Raw genomic sequence first — 18,520 nt, forward strand, 5'->3', positions numbered from 1 at the left:
GGAAACTTACAAAAAGAGAGATTTGGGCATAGATACCTACAGAGGGCAGACAATGAGGAGACAAGGCGGAAGACAGTCACTTAAAAGCCAAGGAATCCCCAAGGCTACTAGAAACCAGGAGAGAAGCATGGATTAGAGCCTTAGCAGGAACCAACTCTGCCAGCACATTGATTTTCAACTTCCAGCCTCCAAACTATGAGAGAATTTCCATTGTTTAAGCCCCCTAAAATTCAGGGTACTTTGATAGAGCAGCCCTGGAAAACTCACACAGATTTCTCACTGTATGCCTTGACATTTCTTCTGGAAATCTGGGGAGTAGCACTCCTTGACTTACTATTGTCTACTTACCTTTGTCTACTCTGAATTTTTTAAAGCATGCTCCTGTGTTACTATTATTATCAATTTTTGACATCAATGGTGGTAAGATCTGAACCCATTTTTTTGTTTTCATACTAGATGGTACTAGTAGGTGGATAGAGAAGAACAGCTAAAGCACCAAAGGAGGGACTTCCCTGGAGGTCCAGTGGTTAAGAATCTGCCTACCAATGCAGGGGACTGGGTTTCAATCCCTGGTCAGGAAACTAGATTCCACATGCCTCAGGGCAACTGAACCAACACACTGCAACTGAAAGGTCCTGCATGCCACAGTGAAGATCCCATGTGACTCAACTAAGGCCCAATAAATCAATAAATATTTTTTAAAAATCCACCTTCCAATGCAGGGGACTTGGGTTTGATCCCTGGTCAGTGAACTAAGATCCCACATGCCATGGGGCAACTAAGCCCATGCCCCACAACTACTGAGGCTATGCGTCGCAGCAAAAGATCCCCTATGCTGCAGCAAAGATCTCTCATGCCACAACTAAGACTCGATGCAATCAAACAAATTAATTAATAAATTTAAAAAGAAACGAAAAACACCAAAGGAGGTGGTGATGAGTAAGCAGGGATTGGGACCAGAAGTGTCCTGGGAGGTGGCAGGTGTCAACATCAGGGGTTTGAGGATGGGGTGCAAACCTTGATGTAGTAGACGTCCCTTTCATCCAGGATCAGCTCCAGGTGACCCATGCGGGCCCTCTGGACAGTCTCGATCTTTCCTGGAAGACAAAATGAGAGTTTAGAGACCAGGGCTCAACATCCTGGATCCAGCCCTGCCTTCGCTGGGGGATTGTCCTCCTGGCTTCCTAGTCTCTGAGCCCCGGGGTCCTCATCCATTAAACGGGGCTCTATGTAGTGCCAACCTCAGAAGGTGGCTGAAGAGTCCACAGTGAGCGGGCTGTATCTGGCCCATGGATCCGGCCTGTGGCTGGGGTCAGAGTGACAGGGGGACCACTGTCTTTACCATCAAGCTCAATTCTCTTCTTGGGATGGAGAAGCTTGAGACGGAACTTCCCCTGAGGCCAGCTGTAGCTGATGTCCACCCCGACGTCCCTGGGCACTTCCGATCCGGGCGTGCCCATGAAGATGTGAGCTGAGGCTTCTTGAGGGAGCCAGCAGTCCTTCTGGAAACACGGCAGAGTCCTCAAGACTGAGAACCCATCCAGGTCCCCCCACCTGAAAAAAGCCTGAGTTCCGGGCTTCCCCCGGTTGCTCAGTGGTAAAGAGTCCGCCTGCCAACACAGAAGACACAGGTTCCATCCCTGGTCCAGGAAGATCCCACAATCTGTGGAGCAACTAAGCCCATGCGCCGCAACTACTGAGCCTGTGCTCTGGGGCCTGGGAACTGCAGCTCCTGAGGCTACCTGTGGAAACTACTGCCTGTGCTCAGGGGCCCGGGAACTGCAGCTCTTGAGGCTACCTGTGGAAACTGCTGAAGCCCAGACACTCCAGAGCCCATGATCCGAAATAAGAGAAGCCCCTGCAGTGAGAAGCACAAGCTCTGCAACTGGAGAACAGCTCCCCCTCGCCGCAACTAGAGAAAAGCAACGAAGACCCAAAAATAGATAAATGTATGTTTCCAAAGACCTGAGTTGTTATGGTCATTCTTGTCCTCGAAAGACAAGAACCCTAAAACCAGGAGTCTGGGGCTGTACACCCTGGAGGAGAGTCCTACAGGACAACTCAGGACCACAGGAACAGGCTCTCAGTTTGTTTGGCCAACAACCAGGGGAGCAGCTGCAACACACAACTGCCTGGACCCCCCTGGGCCCCTTCACCAGCTCAGCATGCTCATCTCCCAGCTTTCGTGTGCTTTGCTTTTTTTTTTTTAAGTTTTATTTTGTATTGGGGTGTAACTGATTAACAATGTTGTGACAGTATCAGGTGAAGAATGAAGGGACTCAGCCATGCATACACACGTATCCATTCTCCCCCAAACTCCCCTCCCATCGAGGCTGCCACATAACACTGAGTAGAGTTCCCTGTGCTATACGGCAGATCCGTGTTGGGTGTCCATTTTAAATATAGCTGTTTGTACATGTCCATCCCTAACTCCCTAGCTGTCCCTTGCCCCTATCCTTCCCACTGGCAACCACAAGCTTGTTCTCGGTCTGTGAGTCTGTTTCTGTTTCGTAAGAAAGTTCATTTGTATGATGTCTTTTTGGAGTCCACATATAAGGGCTGTCACCTGATATTTCTCCTGCTTTGACTCACTTCACTCAGCATGACACTCTCTAGGTCCACCCATATTGCTACAAATGGCATTGCTTCATTCTTTTCAAATGGCTGAGTAATAGTCCATTATATATATGCACCACACCCTTATCCACTTCTCTGCTGATGGACATTTAGGTTGCTTCCATGTCTTGGCTATCAGAAACAGTGATGCAATGAACACTGAGGTCTGTGTACTTTGCTCCTAATGCCAGGCACCTGTGACATCCAGAACATTCCTTCCAGCAAAGGAGGGAAAAACATCTAGCTTCTTAGCCCCCAGGGGATCAAACTCTGCTACGTAAGTCCTGCTCCAGGGCTGACCAGGGATCAGGCTGATGCTGCCACTTCATCTGCCATCACTCCTGCTCAGCTTCTTTCCTTTCCCCACCTTCTTTTCTCCACCCTCTTACTGGGTCCTCCTGGAGTATTTTCTTCATCCATCACTTTTACCCAAACCCTTGGTTCTGGTGTGCTTCTGTGAAAAAGCAGCTTAACACATGAGCCCTCTTTAATATCCTGCACCATCGTACATTCACGCAGAACCAATTAACCTCCACTGCTGTGTGCGAGGCACCGTTGCAGGCACAGAGGGTGCAGCTGAGTGTTATACACAAAGTCCTCCCTCCTGGCAGCCACACTCACAGAACCTCCAGACACAGAAGGAAGTCAGATGGCAGCTAGTGGCTGTGAGTGCTCTGCTGACAAACTCAGAGTCAGGGGTCATTGTTCTGGACCGGGTGGTCAGGGAAGGAAGTTGTTTCTGAGGAAGGGGCATTTGATGAGACCAGAAGGCAGCAAGGCACAGAGTCAAGTGGATGACTAGGAAAGAGTGTTCCAGGCAGAAGAAATCGCCAGTGCAAAGGCCCTGGGGCAGCAATGTGCTTGGCATTTAATTAAAAGGAGGTCAGTGTGTCTGGAGAGCGGTGAACCTGGTCAAAAAGTGGGGAGATGGGGACGAGAGGCTGGCACGGCTGGATCATTGAAAGCCTGTCGGTCAGGGCACTCGGCTCCTACTCGGAGAGAAAGGAGCCACTGCAGAGTCCTGAGCAAGGACGGACACAATCCTTTAGGGATTTTGGAAGGTCTGTCTGGCTGCTGGTGGAAAACACATGGGAAGGAGACAAGAATGGGAACTGGGAGGTCAGATAGGAGGCTGCCGAGTGTCTGTTCTGTGCCAGCTGCTGGGGACCCAGGAGTGAGAAAGGCACTGGGTCTGTTCCCAGAAACTGAGTGACTAGTGGGGAAGACAGATCCTAATTAACCAGCTTCAGTAACGAACACAAATGTGACTGAAAGGGGAGGAACAGAGTCCCCTTAGAGTACATAGCAGATGAATATGGCCACTTCAGGGTAATCAGGGCAGGCTTCCCTGAGGAGGTGACCTCTTGAATGGAGCTATGAAGGTTGATTCAGAGTTAGCCAACAAGCCAGAGACAGCATGTGCAAGGGTCTTCAGGCAGGAGGGGAACTACAAGCCCAGCCCAACAGCTCCAGGAAGGAGGCCCCCGTCTTTATGAGTGATGCTCAAGGCTGACCTCTGAGTAGAAGACCTAGGGAGCCCCTGAATCCAGTTGAGAAAGAAGTTTCCCTAGGGCCTACCTGGGGGTGGAGGGTGTAGGCAGCTTCCAGCAGATACTGTTGGAGCCCCCGGTCCTGCTTCTCCAGCGTCACGGCTGCGGACACAGGCACCGGGAGCAGGAAGGGCTGGTCAGGGGCCAGCCAGCACACCTCAGTGCAGAGCTGCCAGCCCCAGCTGCGGGATGCTGTGGGAAAGGGAGCAGGCACCACCAGTCAGGAGAGAGCTGAGGGCTCCGGGCGGGGCCACGGACACTCCCATCAGCAAAGAAAGAGCATCTCCACATTCTTCGGAGAAAGTGTCATTTAGTCATTAATCACAGCAGGTGGTGCTGTGTAGACCAGTGTTTCTCAGCTTTGGCACTCTCAACCGGTGGCCTGGATAACTCCTTGTTGTGGGGGACCGCCCCGGGCTCGACCCACTAGACGCCTTTAGCACCTCCCACAGCAGTATGACAACCAGCAATGTCAACAGACATTGCCAACTGTCCCCTGGCAAGGGTAGGGTCAAAATCACCCCTGGTTCAGGACCCCTCATGTAGACTATCAGAATATCCGGTAGTACGATGTAGGACACAGGCTCGGGAGCAAGAAAGCCTGGATCCGCATCCCCATTCTGCCATTGCCCAGCTGTGTGACTTTGCGCAAGATGTTACCTAACATCTCTGTGCTTTGGTGTTTCTCATCTGTCCATGGGGACTGATAATAGATCCAGCCCCATGCTGTAGCTGGGAGGATTTAGAGCTCAGTGAGTGTTCAGGACACTGTTTAGCCTAAAGAAGTAACTTAAGTAGGCCCCTCCCCCACTTTACCCCCCAAATGATTGCAAGATCTGCAACTGATCTCCCTCCTTCTCTTCCTTCTCGATTTTGTTGCCTTTCACCTGATGTTATCATCAAAGAGTTTTCTTGTGCTATTAAAATGTGAAGTTCAGGACTTCCCTGGTAGTCCAGTGGTCAAGAATCCACCTGCCAATGCAGCGGACACAGGTTTGATCCCTGGCTCGGGAAGATCCCACATGCCATGGGGCAACTAAGCCCGAATGCCACAACTACTGACCCCATGCGCTGTAACTACCGAGCCTCTGCTCCAGGGCCCTCACTCTGCAACAAGAGAAGCCGCCACAGTGAGAAGCCCATGCACCACAAGAAACGGTAGTCCCCACTCACCGCAACTGACAAAAGCCTGCGCACAGCAGTGAAGACCCAGTGCAGCCAAAAATACGTACATACATATATACGTAAAAAAGGAAATGCAAAAAAATCTACTAAAAAATGCCCTTCTTTACAGACTTCAAAAGTTCCAGGATATCTCAGTATTTTATGAAACCAGGAGTTGGCAAACATCTTCAGTAAATGGCCAGATGGTAAATACTTGAGGTTTTGCTGGTCACACAACCGTGACCGCACTTTGCTATTACTCAGCTCTGCTGTTGTTGAAGAAAGGCCACAGACAACGGGAGTGGCTCTGCACCAATAAAACTTCATTTCTGGGCACTGAAATATGAATTTCACTAATTTCTCACATGTTCTGAAATAGTCTTCTTTTGATTATTTTTTCAGTGTTTGGAAATGTAAAAGTCTATTCTTAGCTCAAAGGCCGTCATAATAAGCCATTCTCCTACTGTTGGATATTTGAGTTGCCATCTTTTTTTTTTTTTTGCTCTGTAAATAATGACACAACAAACATCTCTGTGCATTCAGCCCTTTTAAAGCTATTTTGGCTTATTTTCATAAGGTATAGGGAGGGCTTCCCATGTGGTGCTAGTGGTAAGGAACCCACCTGCCCATGCAGGAGATACAAAAGACGTGGGTTCAATCCCTCAGCCGGGAAGATCCCCTGGACAAGGAAATGGCAACCCACTCCAGTATTCTTGCTTGGAAAATTCCATGGACAGAGGAGCCTGGCAGGCTACAGTCCGTGGGGCCACAAAGAGTTGGACATGACTGAGTAACTGGACACAGAGTCTAGACACAGCATCACTGAGTTAAGGGGCATAAGTACTTTCAGGGCAGAAGACAACTCTGGAATTTGGAGCTGTTATCTTACCCCTCAGCCCCCAAGACGCCCATCCTGGGACAATGACACGGAGGGCCTGCTGGCACCCACCTTCCTTGCTGGTACAGGACTGGGCCTTGGAAGGGCTGGGAACGTGATTGAGGCTCCTCATACCATCCCCAGTGACGAGATACAGCTGAGAGCTGGGTGGGAAGGGAGGCAAGTGCCAGGTGAGTCACTGCATTCATCCATAAACCCACCAGGGCGAGGCGCTGGGGCAGGTCCCAGCAGGAACCGGACAGGCCCTTGGGGCACATGCATGCTCGTGGGGGAGTCAGTCCATGAACACAGAGGGTGACATGCGCTATGGAAATCCTAAAATATGGGATGGCATGGGCATAGCATCCATCTTGGGGATACAGCAAGGCATTGGTTAGCTGGGGGGTTTGGAGGGGACACTGCAGAGGTAATATATGGTCAGAGCATCAAAGGATGAGAAGGAGCTGGCATCCCAGAGGGAACGGCAGGTGCAAAGGCCCTGGGGTGAGAATAAAGGACGCTCTTTAGGACCACCTACAAAAGGGTGGTGAAGGGGTCAGAACGGCGGGGAGGGAGTGGGGGGAAGTAGTGGCAGGAGACGAGTGAGGGAGGGGGCAGGGCCTCCATCAGGCAGGGGAAGCATACTGGCTGGGTTATCCTGGATGCAAGCAAGGGATTTTAAATAGGGGAGGGGGAGTGTGATAGGATTTAATTGACAAGTAAAAGGAGACCCCACTGGCCGCTGCCCAGAGAGGGTCAGATGGGCAACAGTGCCTCCAGCAAGGGAAGGGTGGAGGTGGAGGTGGGGGCAGTCTGGCTTCTCCTGTTTCCTCTGAACCCACTGCTCTCTAAGTATCACCTCTCCAGGAGGCTGGGGCAGAGCAGACCCCAGGAGGGACCCCCGGAAAGATCTGAGCACTGTGGGAGTCCCCACCTCCCGGGCTCCCTCAGCCCTTGTCACAGACACACCCACCCTACCCTGACATACACACACACACACGCCACTCACTGACATGGGCAAACTGTCTCACAAACACGCCCACAGACATGCAATCACATACACAGACTCACAGGCACACCCGTAGGCACACACTCTCAGACACAGGCATGTACACTCTCACAGACACCCACACCCACACCAGTGCTCACACACAGACATATTCACACGCTTCCTCCCCGGGTTAGGGAACCCACCTGAAGCGGAACAGCTCCACGACCTCCTCTGGTGTGTTCAGATGCACCCTGAGGTCTTGGCCCTTCCTCGCCTGGATCCCACCATCCAGGCTGGCGGTGCCGCGAACACCAGTCACCCACCTCAGCCCGGCCTGCCCCAGGGCACCCACTGTGCCCATCTGTGCCGAGATCTGGAGCAGCGCGCTAAGGAAGAAGCACACGGCTGCAGCCTATGGCCCCAGGCAACAGCCAAACCAGTGCCAACCCATGCACCACGAACCCCCTGCCAGCTTCACTCCAAGGTCCTGAGTCAGAGCGGCCCCTCCACTGCGGCCATCACTGACCACACACTCCATGTGGGCCAAGAACTCTATACTTTGCCATCGAACCCTCACCATCATTAGCCCCATTTAACAGACAGACAAACGGAGACTCACAGAGGTGACACCACCTGCATGGGTTCCACAGTTGGGACCTGGAACAGCCAGTCTGGAGCCCCGATTGTCAGAGTCCAAGCCCAAGGTCTCTATGCCCAACAAAAGGCAACACAGGACACCCACATTCCCCACATTGGACCCAGAAATGAAAGGCAGGTCAGCTTAGTGACTGGGAGAGTCGCCCAGCTGGCCTGGGACAGGTGAACATTGTTCTGCTCAAAATCCTCGATGCCGTGTGGCCCTGGGTCAGCTGTGCACTCATTGTGAGTCTCAATTTCCTTAACCCTTAATGGAAATAAGAAAAGTGTCCGCCTTGTGTGTGGCCATGTGGGTTCCTGTACCTTAAATGCTCCTCCCTCTCCCTCTCTTCCCACCCTCTCCCCCAAGAGGCAGAGGGGGCAGAGGGAAGAGCCTGGCTGAGACACAGGCTGTGAATCCCAGCTGCTGTGCTACGTTGGGCATGGGGGCTGTACCTTGCTGAGCCTCAGTCTCCTCATCTGTAAAGTGGGCACAACTGCCCAGGATCTCTTTAGTCTCTTGGCACAAAAAATACTCCATCTACAGTAGCTGGTATAAAGGTAGTCGCAGAGCAGGGCTCCCCACTCAGCCCATGCTGATGCCCCAGCTCTCTGCAGGGGAGGTCCTGATCCACCTATCTCCCCCAGATCTGAGGAGCCAGTTACCTGGGCTTGATGTAACCATTCACAGAGAAATCTGAGCGCTGCTGGAAGTCGGCTGTCCCTCGGACCCGGATGCTGACGGCAGCCGAGACGTTGAGGGTCAACCGGGCTGGGAGCCCAGACATGGTGGGAAAGGTGAGCTCTTGCATTGCTAGGTTCAGCCTCCGGTTCACCTGCACCTCCTGGCCCTGCAGTCAGAGAACCGTACAGTGCACATGACCCCCTCACTTGCCCCTCACAACCCTCAGACAGAACCTTATCATTGTCCCCAGTTTCCAGATGAGAAAACAGAGCCCCTAAACAGATAAAAATAACCCAGCCAAGCCCATGTAGCTAGAAACCAGCAGAACTGGGGTTTGAACCAAGACGGGTTACTGCAGGTCATAGTCAGAGGTCAGGCATCCAGGCCCATCCAGGGTGTGGGCCCTCCTTGCACACCTGGTACAGGACACTAGTCTATCATGCCCATTTCACAGATGCAGAAACTGAGGCCACGATAAATTCAACAATACACCCAAGGCGGTAAGCGGTGCAGCCAATTTTTGACCTTGGGCAGTCTGGTTCCAAATTTCATGCTCTTGAGTTTGAAAGTACTTTAGTATTCCCCCAAAGCATCAAAGGAAACATCATCAGGTCAGACGGTAGGGATGGGCCAAGCCCAGCCTGAGGTACCTTCAGGAGTTTGATGGCAAGCTCAGCCAGGTTCAGGGACTGGCGCGTCATGTGGCTCCCCATCACCCCACAGTTCACAAAGCTCAACTCATGCCCGAACACCTTCATGCTCAGCTGACACTTCAGCGCCTGCCGCTCCCCGCGCCTCCGGGCCACCTGTGACCAGGAACAGGTCTGGCTTAGCCGGGCAAGGCACCTGGACCTTGGGAGGGAGAAGGGGCAGCTGGAGAGAAAGGTCAAGGGCTAGTGGGGCTCAGAACAGGACCTGCAAAACTCACAGTCCACGGGCAGAACCTACAGACATATTTTCTTACACCTGCACAGTCTACCCAACACCCAGTGCAATGTGTGTGTATAAATAATACAAGCTTTTAAAAATCCAGGCTGAATATGATCCAGCAATATAGCCAGACAAAACTGCAATTCAAAAACATAGATGTACCCCAGTGTCCATCAGCAGAGTAATAGATAAAGATGTGGTACAATGGAATACTACTCAGCCATTAAAAAGAATGAAATAATGCCCTTTGCAGCAAACCCTAGGTTCATGCCCTTTGGATGAACCTAGAGATTGTTATACTGAGTGGAGTAGGTCAGACAGAGAAAGACAAATATCATATGATATCACTTACACGTGGAATCCAGAAAAATGATACTAAAGTGAACTTATTTACAAAGCAGAAACAGAGTCACAGATATAGAAAACAAACTTATGGTTACCAGAGGGGAAAGGGGGGTGGATAAACTGGGAGATTGAGATTGACACATACAAACTACTACATCTGAAATAGATAATTAATAAGTAACTATATAGCACAGGAAACTCTGCTCAATACTCTGTTAATAACCTATATGTGAAAAGAATCTAAGAAAAGTAGATATACATATGGGGGTTTCCCTGGTGGCTCAGCTGGTAAAGAATCCGTCTGCAGTGTGGGAGACTGGCAATCCCTGGGTCGGGAAGATTCCCTGGAGGAGGGCATGGCAACCCACTCCAGTATTCTTGCCTGGAGAATCCCCATGGACAGAGAGGCCTGGAAGGTCACAGTCCATGGGGTCGCACAGAGAGTCGGACACGACTGAGCCACTAAGCTCAGCAGATTCATATATGGAAAACTGAGTCACTTTGCTGTAAACCTGAAACGAATACTATACTGTAAATCAACTATGAAAGTGAAAGTCGCTCAGTCATGTCTGACTCTTTGCGACCACATGAACTATATATAGTCCATGGAATTCTCCAGGCCAGAATATTGGAGTGGGTAGCCTTTCCCTTCTCCAGGGGATCTTTCCAACCCAGGGATCGAACCCAGGTCTCCCACATGGCAGGCAGATTCTTTACCAGCTGAGCCACAACAATAAAAATTTTTGGAAGAAGTTGCAAAGCTACAGAGAGCTCCCATGCACCTCAGCCTGTTTCCTCCACTGTTAGCATCTTACACAACCAAGACGCACAGTGAAAATGAAGCAACCAACACCAGCATGCTATTAACGAAACTCCAGACTTTACTCGGGTTTCACCGGTTTTTCCATTCCGTCCTCTTTCTGTTCCAGGATTCAATCCAGCACCACGTGGTGTTTAGTATCATGTGTCTTCACTCTCCTCTGATGTGTGACAGTTTCTTGGTCTTTATATTTCAGGCAGTATGTATTTTTAAAAATTTATCTCTACTATTTAAAACCTGGGAGATTTTATATAAAATCCAAATACCCAGCTTCTCAAAAGAAGAGAAATATTGGCCTGTCTCCCACTGCCTCTCACTCTCCCCCTCCCCAAAAGGGCAACAGGCATTCAGAACTGAGTGGTGGCTGCCAGTGAGCCGAGGCCTGAGCTGCAAGCCTGTCTACCACAGTCCCCACCATGCCCTGCCGTCTCTCCAGCACTCAGGCCAAGGACTACTGTCACTCATCACTGAAGAAGTGAAGTTGCTCAGTCGTGCCCGACTCTTTGTGACCCCATGGACAGTAGCCTGCACCAAGCTCCTCCATCCATGGGATTTTCTAGGCAAGAGTACTGGAGTGGGTTGCTGTTTCTTTCTCCAGGGAATCTTCCCGACCCAGGGATCGAACCCAGGTCTCCCGCATTGTAGACAGATGCTTTACCGTCTGAGCCACCAGGGACGTCCCACTCATCACTGCACTTGTGCAAAATATATTTTGCAAAGTGAACATATATCAAAAGCGAGAATACAGGACTTCCCTGGTGGCACAGTGGTTAGGAATCCGCCTGCCAAGGCAGGGAACACAAGTTCAATCACTGGTCCAGGAACATTTCACATGTCACGGAGCAGCTAAGCTGATGCGCCCCAACTACCGAGCGCATACGCTGCAGCTACTGAAGCTCGCGCACCTAGAACCTGTGCTCCACAACGAGAGAAGCCGCTGCAGTGAGAAGGCCGAGCACCGCAGTGAAGAGTAGCCCCCACTCGCCGCAACTAGAGGACCGCGCATAGTAACAAAGACCCAGAGCAGCCAAAAGTTAACTAACTGATTAAAAAAAAACCTAAACCAAAAAAAGCCTTAAAAAAAGTGAGAAAGTAACAGACCAATTGTGTTATTCTAAGAAATTGTGGGATTGTGACTCTAAGAAAAAACATTTATATCCAACCCACAGTCCTCATTCAAGTTACTTACTGGTTTCAGATTTAGTCCAAGAGGCTTTTGACAGCAGGGACCACACCCTGATCATCTTTGTGTTCCACGGCTGTGTGGGGGTCATAGCTGATGGTTAGTGAGTGAACACATGAGGAAATGCCTCAGCCACCACCTTAATCACCCCCAGATGTACATGGAAATGACATTTATAAGACCAAGAAGGGACTAACAACCTCAGTATCCATTGGTGGGGAAAAGGTTATGTAAAGTAAGGTCCCCACCCACAGAATGGGTATTAAAATGTTTGCATACAGTAAGTTTTCAGTAAGAAAAATACTCAAGTACTAGTATCAAGTGGGAAACCAGAGGAAGCACACATACACCCACCCCCTTGCCCAGCAAGTCCACGACTTGCACACATGGAACAAATGTATCCACAGAGATTCACCAAAGGGACACGCGCAAGAACACACTACCTGTAACAAGCCAGAAACTGGCTTCAAAACTGGGTAAGGAAACTGTCAACAGTAAATGGATAGCTGGATAAAGAAACTGTGGTGTGTTCACACCATGGAATGCTATACAGCAAGGAAAAGGAACAAGCTGTAAGTACACACAGCAACACAGATTAATCTCACAACATACTTTAAGCAAAAGAAGTCAGACACAAAAAAGAGGATGTGGACAGCATTATTCACAATCGTCAGAAGATGGGAACAACCCGAAAGTCAGTGGGTAAACGGACATGCAAAATCCATCCATACAATGACTATGATCCAGCCTTAAGAAGGACTGAAGCACAAAACCAGACACATAGGTCAATGGAACAGGTTAGAGAGCCCAGAAATAAACTCACACACCTAAGATCAGTTAATCTATGACAGAGGACACAAGAATATACACTGGAGAAAAGACAGTCTCTTTAGCAACTGGTGCTGGGAGAGCTGTACAGCCGCTTGTCAGTCAATGAAGTTAGAACACATTCTCACATCATACACAAGAATAAACTCAAAATGGCTTAAAGACTTAAACATAAGACATGATACCATAAAACTCCTAGAATATAGGCAAAACTTTCTCTGACATAAATCATAGCAATGTTTTCTTAGGTCAGTCTCCCAAGGCAAAAGAAATAAAAGGGAAAATAAACAGGACCTAACCAAACCTAGAAGCTTTTGCACAGCAAAAGAAACCATAAACAAAAAAAAAAGAAAGCCTATGGACTGAGAGAAAATATTTGCAGATGATGCAATCGACAAAAGATTAATTTCCAAAATACATAAATAGTTCACACAGCTCAGTATCAGAACAACCTAGTCATAAAACGGGCAGAAGACCTAAAGAGACATTTCTCCAAAGAAGACATACAGATGGCCTACAGGCGCATGAAAAGATACTCAACATCACTAATTATTCAGTCAGTTCAGTTCAGTTGCTCAGTCGTGTCCGACTCTTTGTGACCCCATGAATCGCAGCACGCCAGGCCTCCCTGTCCATCACCAACTCCCGGAGTTCACTCAGACTCATGTCCATCGAGTCAGTGATCCAGCCATCTCATCCTCTGTCGTCCCCTTTTCCTCCTGCCCCCAATCCCTCCCAGCATCAGAATCTTTTCCAATGAGTCAACTCTTCATATGAGGTGGCCAAAGTACTGGGGTTTCAGCCTTAGCATCAGTCCTTCCAAAGAAATCCCAGGGCTGATCTCCTTCAGAATGGACTGGTTGGATCTCCTTGCAATCCAAGGGACTCTCAGGAGTCTTCTCCAACACCACAGTTCTAAAGCATCAATTCTTCGCCGCTCAGCTTTCTTCACAGTCCAACTCTCACATCCATACATAACCACTGGAAAAACCATAGCCTTGACTAGACAGACCTTTGTTGGCAAAGTAATGTCTCTGGTTTTGAACATGCTATCTAGGTTGGTCATAACTTTTCTTCCAAGGAGTAAGCGTCTTTTAATTATTTTTTTAGAGAAATGCAAATCAAAACCACTTCACACCATGCACCTTAATGTTTATAGCAGCAACAGCCAAGATATGGAAGCAATCTAAGTGTCTACTGAGAGATAAATGGATAAAGAAGATGTGAGATACACACACACAACGGAATACTACTCAGCCGTAAAAAAGAATGAAGTATGTCATCTGCAGCATTGTGAATGGACCTAGAGATTATCATACTAAGTAAAGTCAGACAAAGACAAACATCGTATGATATTACTTATATGTAGAATCTAAAAAATGATATAAATGAACTTATTTACAAAACAGAAAGAGACCCACAGACATAGAGAACAAACTTACAGTTACCAAAGGGCAAAGGGGGTGGGGAGGGATAAATTAGGAGTTTGGGATTAACATATACTCAGTACTATATATAAAATAGATAAACAAGAGGACTTACTGTACAAAGTGAAAGTGAAGTCATTCAGTCATGTCTGACTCTTCGCAACCCCATGGACTATAGCCCACCAGGTTCTGCTGTCCATGGAATTCTACAGGCAAGAATACTGGAGTGGGCTGCCATTTCCTTCTCCAGGGGATCTTCCTGAAACAGGGATCGAACCCAGGTCTCCTGCAGTGCTAGCAGATTCTTTACCAGCTGAGCCACGAGGGAAGCTCCTAAATTTTGTATTTTTCGGTTGCACCATGAAGCACGTGGAATCTTAGTTTCCTAACCAGGGATTGAACCCTTATCCCCTGCGGTGGAAACACGGAGTCTTAACCACTGTACCACTGCAGGGAAGTTCATGAAGTTCATTCAGGGAAGTTGCTGTATAGCACAGAGAAATATACTCAATATCTTATCATAATCTAGAATGGAAAAGAATCTGAAAAAGTGCAAATGTACACACACACACACACATATATAACTGAATCACTTCACTGTACACCAGAAACTATCACATAAGAAATCAACTATACTTCAATTAAGAAAGGAATTATTTGTGCGATGGAAAAAAAGAATGAAGTACTGATCCATGCTCTGACACAAATAAACCTCAAAAACATGCTTGGTGAGAGAAGCCAGACACAAAAGGCCACACATTGTGTGATTCTGTTTATAAGAAATGTCCAGAATAGATAAATCCATCAAGACAGAAAGCACATTCATGGTTGGCAGGGCTGGGAAATGAGGGCACGGCACGTGACCACTAACGGAGGTGGGGTCTCCTTGGGGTGACGAAAATGTTTTGGAACTAGACAGATGTGGTCGTTGCACAACGCTGTGAATGTATCACGTGTCACTGAATTGTATATTTTTAAATGGCTAACTTTATGTTACGTGAACATCACTTTTTTTTCCAAAAGAGTACGTGTAAATGATTCCGTTTACATAAAGTTCACAAAAGGAACTAGATGTGACTTCTACTATCAACCAAATTGAAGTAATAGAGATTGCATTTACCTCCCCGTGTGGAGCAACTCGAGACTCAGATGAAACAGATTAAACAAAAGTTCCCAAGACATTAGACACCACCAAGTAATGCGAGATGGTGAACCCAAGAGACAGGAAATAGCAAGTGAGCCTCAGCTCCCCGCCTGGAGGGAGTTCACGCTGAGGGGCTGGGAGGGGAACAGAGTGCGGCAGGGCAGACTCTTGGAGTTACGGATCTGGGAGCCTGGGGAGACCAAGGTGACCACATTGCGGGGCAGAGGACAAGAGGGCAAAGAGTTGCGCAGAGAACTCTGGAAGTCTCCAGAGGGTTCCAAGAATCTCGGTAACACTGCTTTAGGCCAAGACTTCTTAGATGCTAACACTCAAAACACTACACATAAAAGAAATGGATAAACCTGACTTTATTCAAATCAAGAATGTCTGCTCTTTAGAAGACACTGTTGGGACTTCCCTGGGGGTCCAGTGGTTAAGAGTCTGCCTTCCAACGCAAGGGACGTGGGTTCGATCCCTGGTTGAGAAACTGAGATACCACATGCTGTGAGGTAACTAAGCACACACACCACAGCCAAGAGAAGCCCACTACTGCAGCTACAGAGCCCGTGCGCTCTAGAGCCTGGGTGCCGCAACTAGGGAAGCCTGCGCACCGCAGTGAAGACCCAGCATGGCCAGAAAAAGACACTGTTAAGGGAATGGAAAGACCATCCACACCCTGGGAGAAAGTATTTGCAAGTCACACAGCTAACAAAAGCCTTGTGTTCTGAATAGATCAAGAATGTTCAAAACTTGCTCTTAAGAAACCAACCCAATTTTTTTTTTTAAAAGGACAAAATATTTGAACATACACTTCACCAAAGACGCATGGATAACAAATAAGCACATGAAAAGATGCTCAACATTAGCAGCATTAGGGAATAAAGCCATGAGATACTACCACACACTATTATAATGGCAAAAACTAAAAAGTCTAATCCTACCAAGTGTTGGCGAGGATGTGGAGGAATTAGACCTTTCCTACACTGCTGGTGAGGATGCAAAATAGTACAACCACTTTGCAAAACAATGTAGGTATCTCTTAAAAAATTAAACATATTATCCAGCCATCCCATTCCTCAATATTTACCCCAAACCTGAAAACATATGTTTATATGAAGATTTGTAATGGTAAGTCAATCCAGTATCTTGCCTGGAAAATCCCATGGATAGAGGAGCCTGACGGGCTACAGTCCATGGGGTTGCAAGAGTTGGACACAACTTAGCAACTAAACCACCACCACGTACATAAATGTGCATAGCAGCCCTACTTGTAATTGCCCCAAAACCGGAAATAATGAAAATGTTCATCAACAGGTGAATACTTAAACGGACTGAGGTCCATCCCTACAATGGAACACTACTTGACCATAGGAAGAAATAAACTACTAGTATACCCTGCATGATGGATAAATCTCAAAATAATTACACTGAGGCCAGAGGAAGTGAGGCCAGAAAGCAGCACATGCTTCAAAGACAAAAGTATATGCTGCATGATTCCATTTATGCAACATTCCAGAAAATGCAAACTCATCTATCGTGACAGAAAAAGCATATCACAATAGGGGGGCAGGGTTGGAGCAGGAAGAAGGGATTAAGGAGACTAAGAAGCCTTTGAGGGTGATGAATATGTTGATTTAGTTGATAGTGGTTTCATGGTGTATTGCTGCTGTCTCTCAGTCACAAAATCATGTCTAACCCTGCAAGCCATGGACTGTAGCCTGCCGGGATCTTCTGTCCATGGGATTTCCCAGGCAAGAACACTAGAGTGGGTCACCATTCCCTCCTCCAGGGCATCTTCCTGACCCAGGGAAGGAGCCCTTGTCCTCTGCATTGGCAGGCAGATTCTTTCCCACTGAGCCATCAGTGAAGCCCCTTCAGTGTTTACATATGTCAAAACTTGTCAAACAGTATGTGTCAACACTCTAAATACATACCATTTATTGTAGGGCAATGACATCTCAACAAAGCTGATTTTCTTTTTTTTAACAAAGCTGTTTTTTAAGGTTACTCAGTGCTATTAGGAGTCAGAACAGTGGTTGCTTACCTCTGGTTATGGGTGGGTAAACCAGAATAGGAAGGCAGAAGGGTGCCTCTGGGGAGCTTATGAGGATCTGGGTGCTGGTTACAAGGATGTTTCACTGATGGAAACACACTTCCCAAGTGGGCACTTTTCTATATCAAATGGTTTTTCAAAAGATGATATATCAAATGGTTTTTCAAAAGAAGGCAGGCTAGCAGCTCCCTGCTGAGATCTAGACCAGCAGTTTGCTTCTGTAAGGTGGTAGGGGTGGGAGGGAAGGGTCAGAGTTCATGGACACCTGCGTCCCCCAGTCCCAAAGCCCAAGCTGGCATCTGACAGGGGGAGGGTGAAATGAGCTGGGCACAGGTGCTTCCCTTACCTTCTGCTGCAAGTCCCTCATCCTTCTGGACCTTTCTCCTGAACAGGCTGGGTCGGCCGGTGTGGGCCCTGGCTCTGCCTCTGGGGGCTCCTTCGCCTGGGCTTGTCTCTCTTCTTCCTGCCCCCAGAATGACTTCGGGCCAAACAGCCTGCGGGCCATTTCCTCGGCATTTTCCAGCCGGAGCCCCAACTGGGAAGGAAAGTCAGGGGCTCAGGGAACAGTAACTTGGTTATAATAGTAACCAAGAGCTGTGGGGCTGGAAGCTTGAACAGGGAGCTCCAGGCTCCCTAGGGCCCATCCAGGCCCCAGTGTCAAGAGATACAATCTCAGCTCCACATCTGCTTGGCAAATGACACATAGAAAGAATTCTGACCAATTCTTTGAGGCCTGGTTCAAATGTCACCACTTCTGGGACGCCTTCCCTGAATTCCTGTATCACCGGCTCCATACATTCCACCTCCCCACCCCCAGCCAAATTTATTACCCCTTCCTCTGAGTGTCAAGCACAATACTCCAAAGTCACACTCAGACTAATTTATGTGTCTCCCTGCAAGATCTTGAGCTCCATGAGAGCAGGGACCTGTGTCTCATTCACCAAGGGCACTCAATGCCTGGTGAGATGGTTAATTCTGTCTCTACATGACTGGGCAATGGGGTGCCCAGATATTCGGTCCAGTGTTATTACAGATGTTTCTGTGAGAGCATTTTTTAATGAGTTTAACATTTACATCAGTGGACTAAGTCAAGCAGATTGCCCTCCATAATGAGGGTGAGCCTCATCTAATCAGTTGAAGGCCTGAATAAAACAAAAGGCTGCCCTTCCTCCAAATAAGAGGGCATTTCTCCTCCCTGACTGCCTTCAGACTGGGACATTGGCTTTTCCTGTCTTCAGACGGGAAATACACCATCAGTTCCCCTGCTGACT

The 18,520-nt window shown here is 48.4% G+C and overlaps 1 protein-coding gene across 1 annotated transcript in view; it reads right to left on the reverse strand.

Moving 5' to 3' along the window:
• LOC120882450 overlaps positions 1–18,520 on the reverse strand; it is a 165,715-nt gene that overhangs the window by 113,916 nt on the left and 33,279 nt on the right. The window contains 8 exon segments of the mRNA XM_040266466.1: positions 1,018–1,097; positions 1,343–1,502; positions 4,195–4,358; positions 6,280–6,371; positions 7,402–7,584; positions 8,501–8,685; positions 9,170–9,325; positions 17,596–17,784. Coding sequence (XP_040122400.1) covers positions 1,018–1,097; positions 1,343–1,502; positions 4,195–4,358; positions 6,280–6,371; positions 7,402–7,584; positions 8,501–8,685; positions 9,170–9,325; positions 17,596–17,784 — 1,209 coding nt within the window.

This window comes from Oryx dammah, unplaced genomic scaffold (genome assembly GCF_014754425.2).
Source record: "Oryx dammah isolate SB20612 unplaced genomic scaffold, SCBI_Odam_1.1 HiC_scaffold_2, whole genome shotgun sequence".
Taxonomy (NCBI): domain Eukaryota; kingdom Metazoa; phylum Chordata; class Mammalia; order Artiodactyla; family Bovidae; genus Oryx; species Oryx dammah.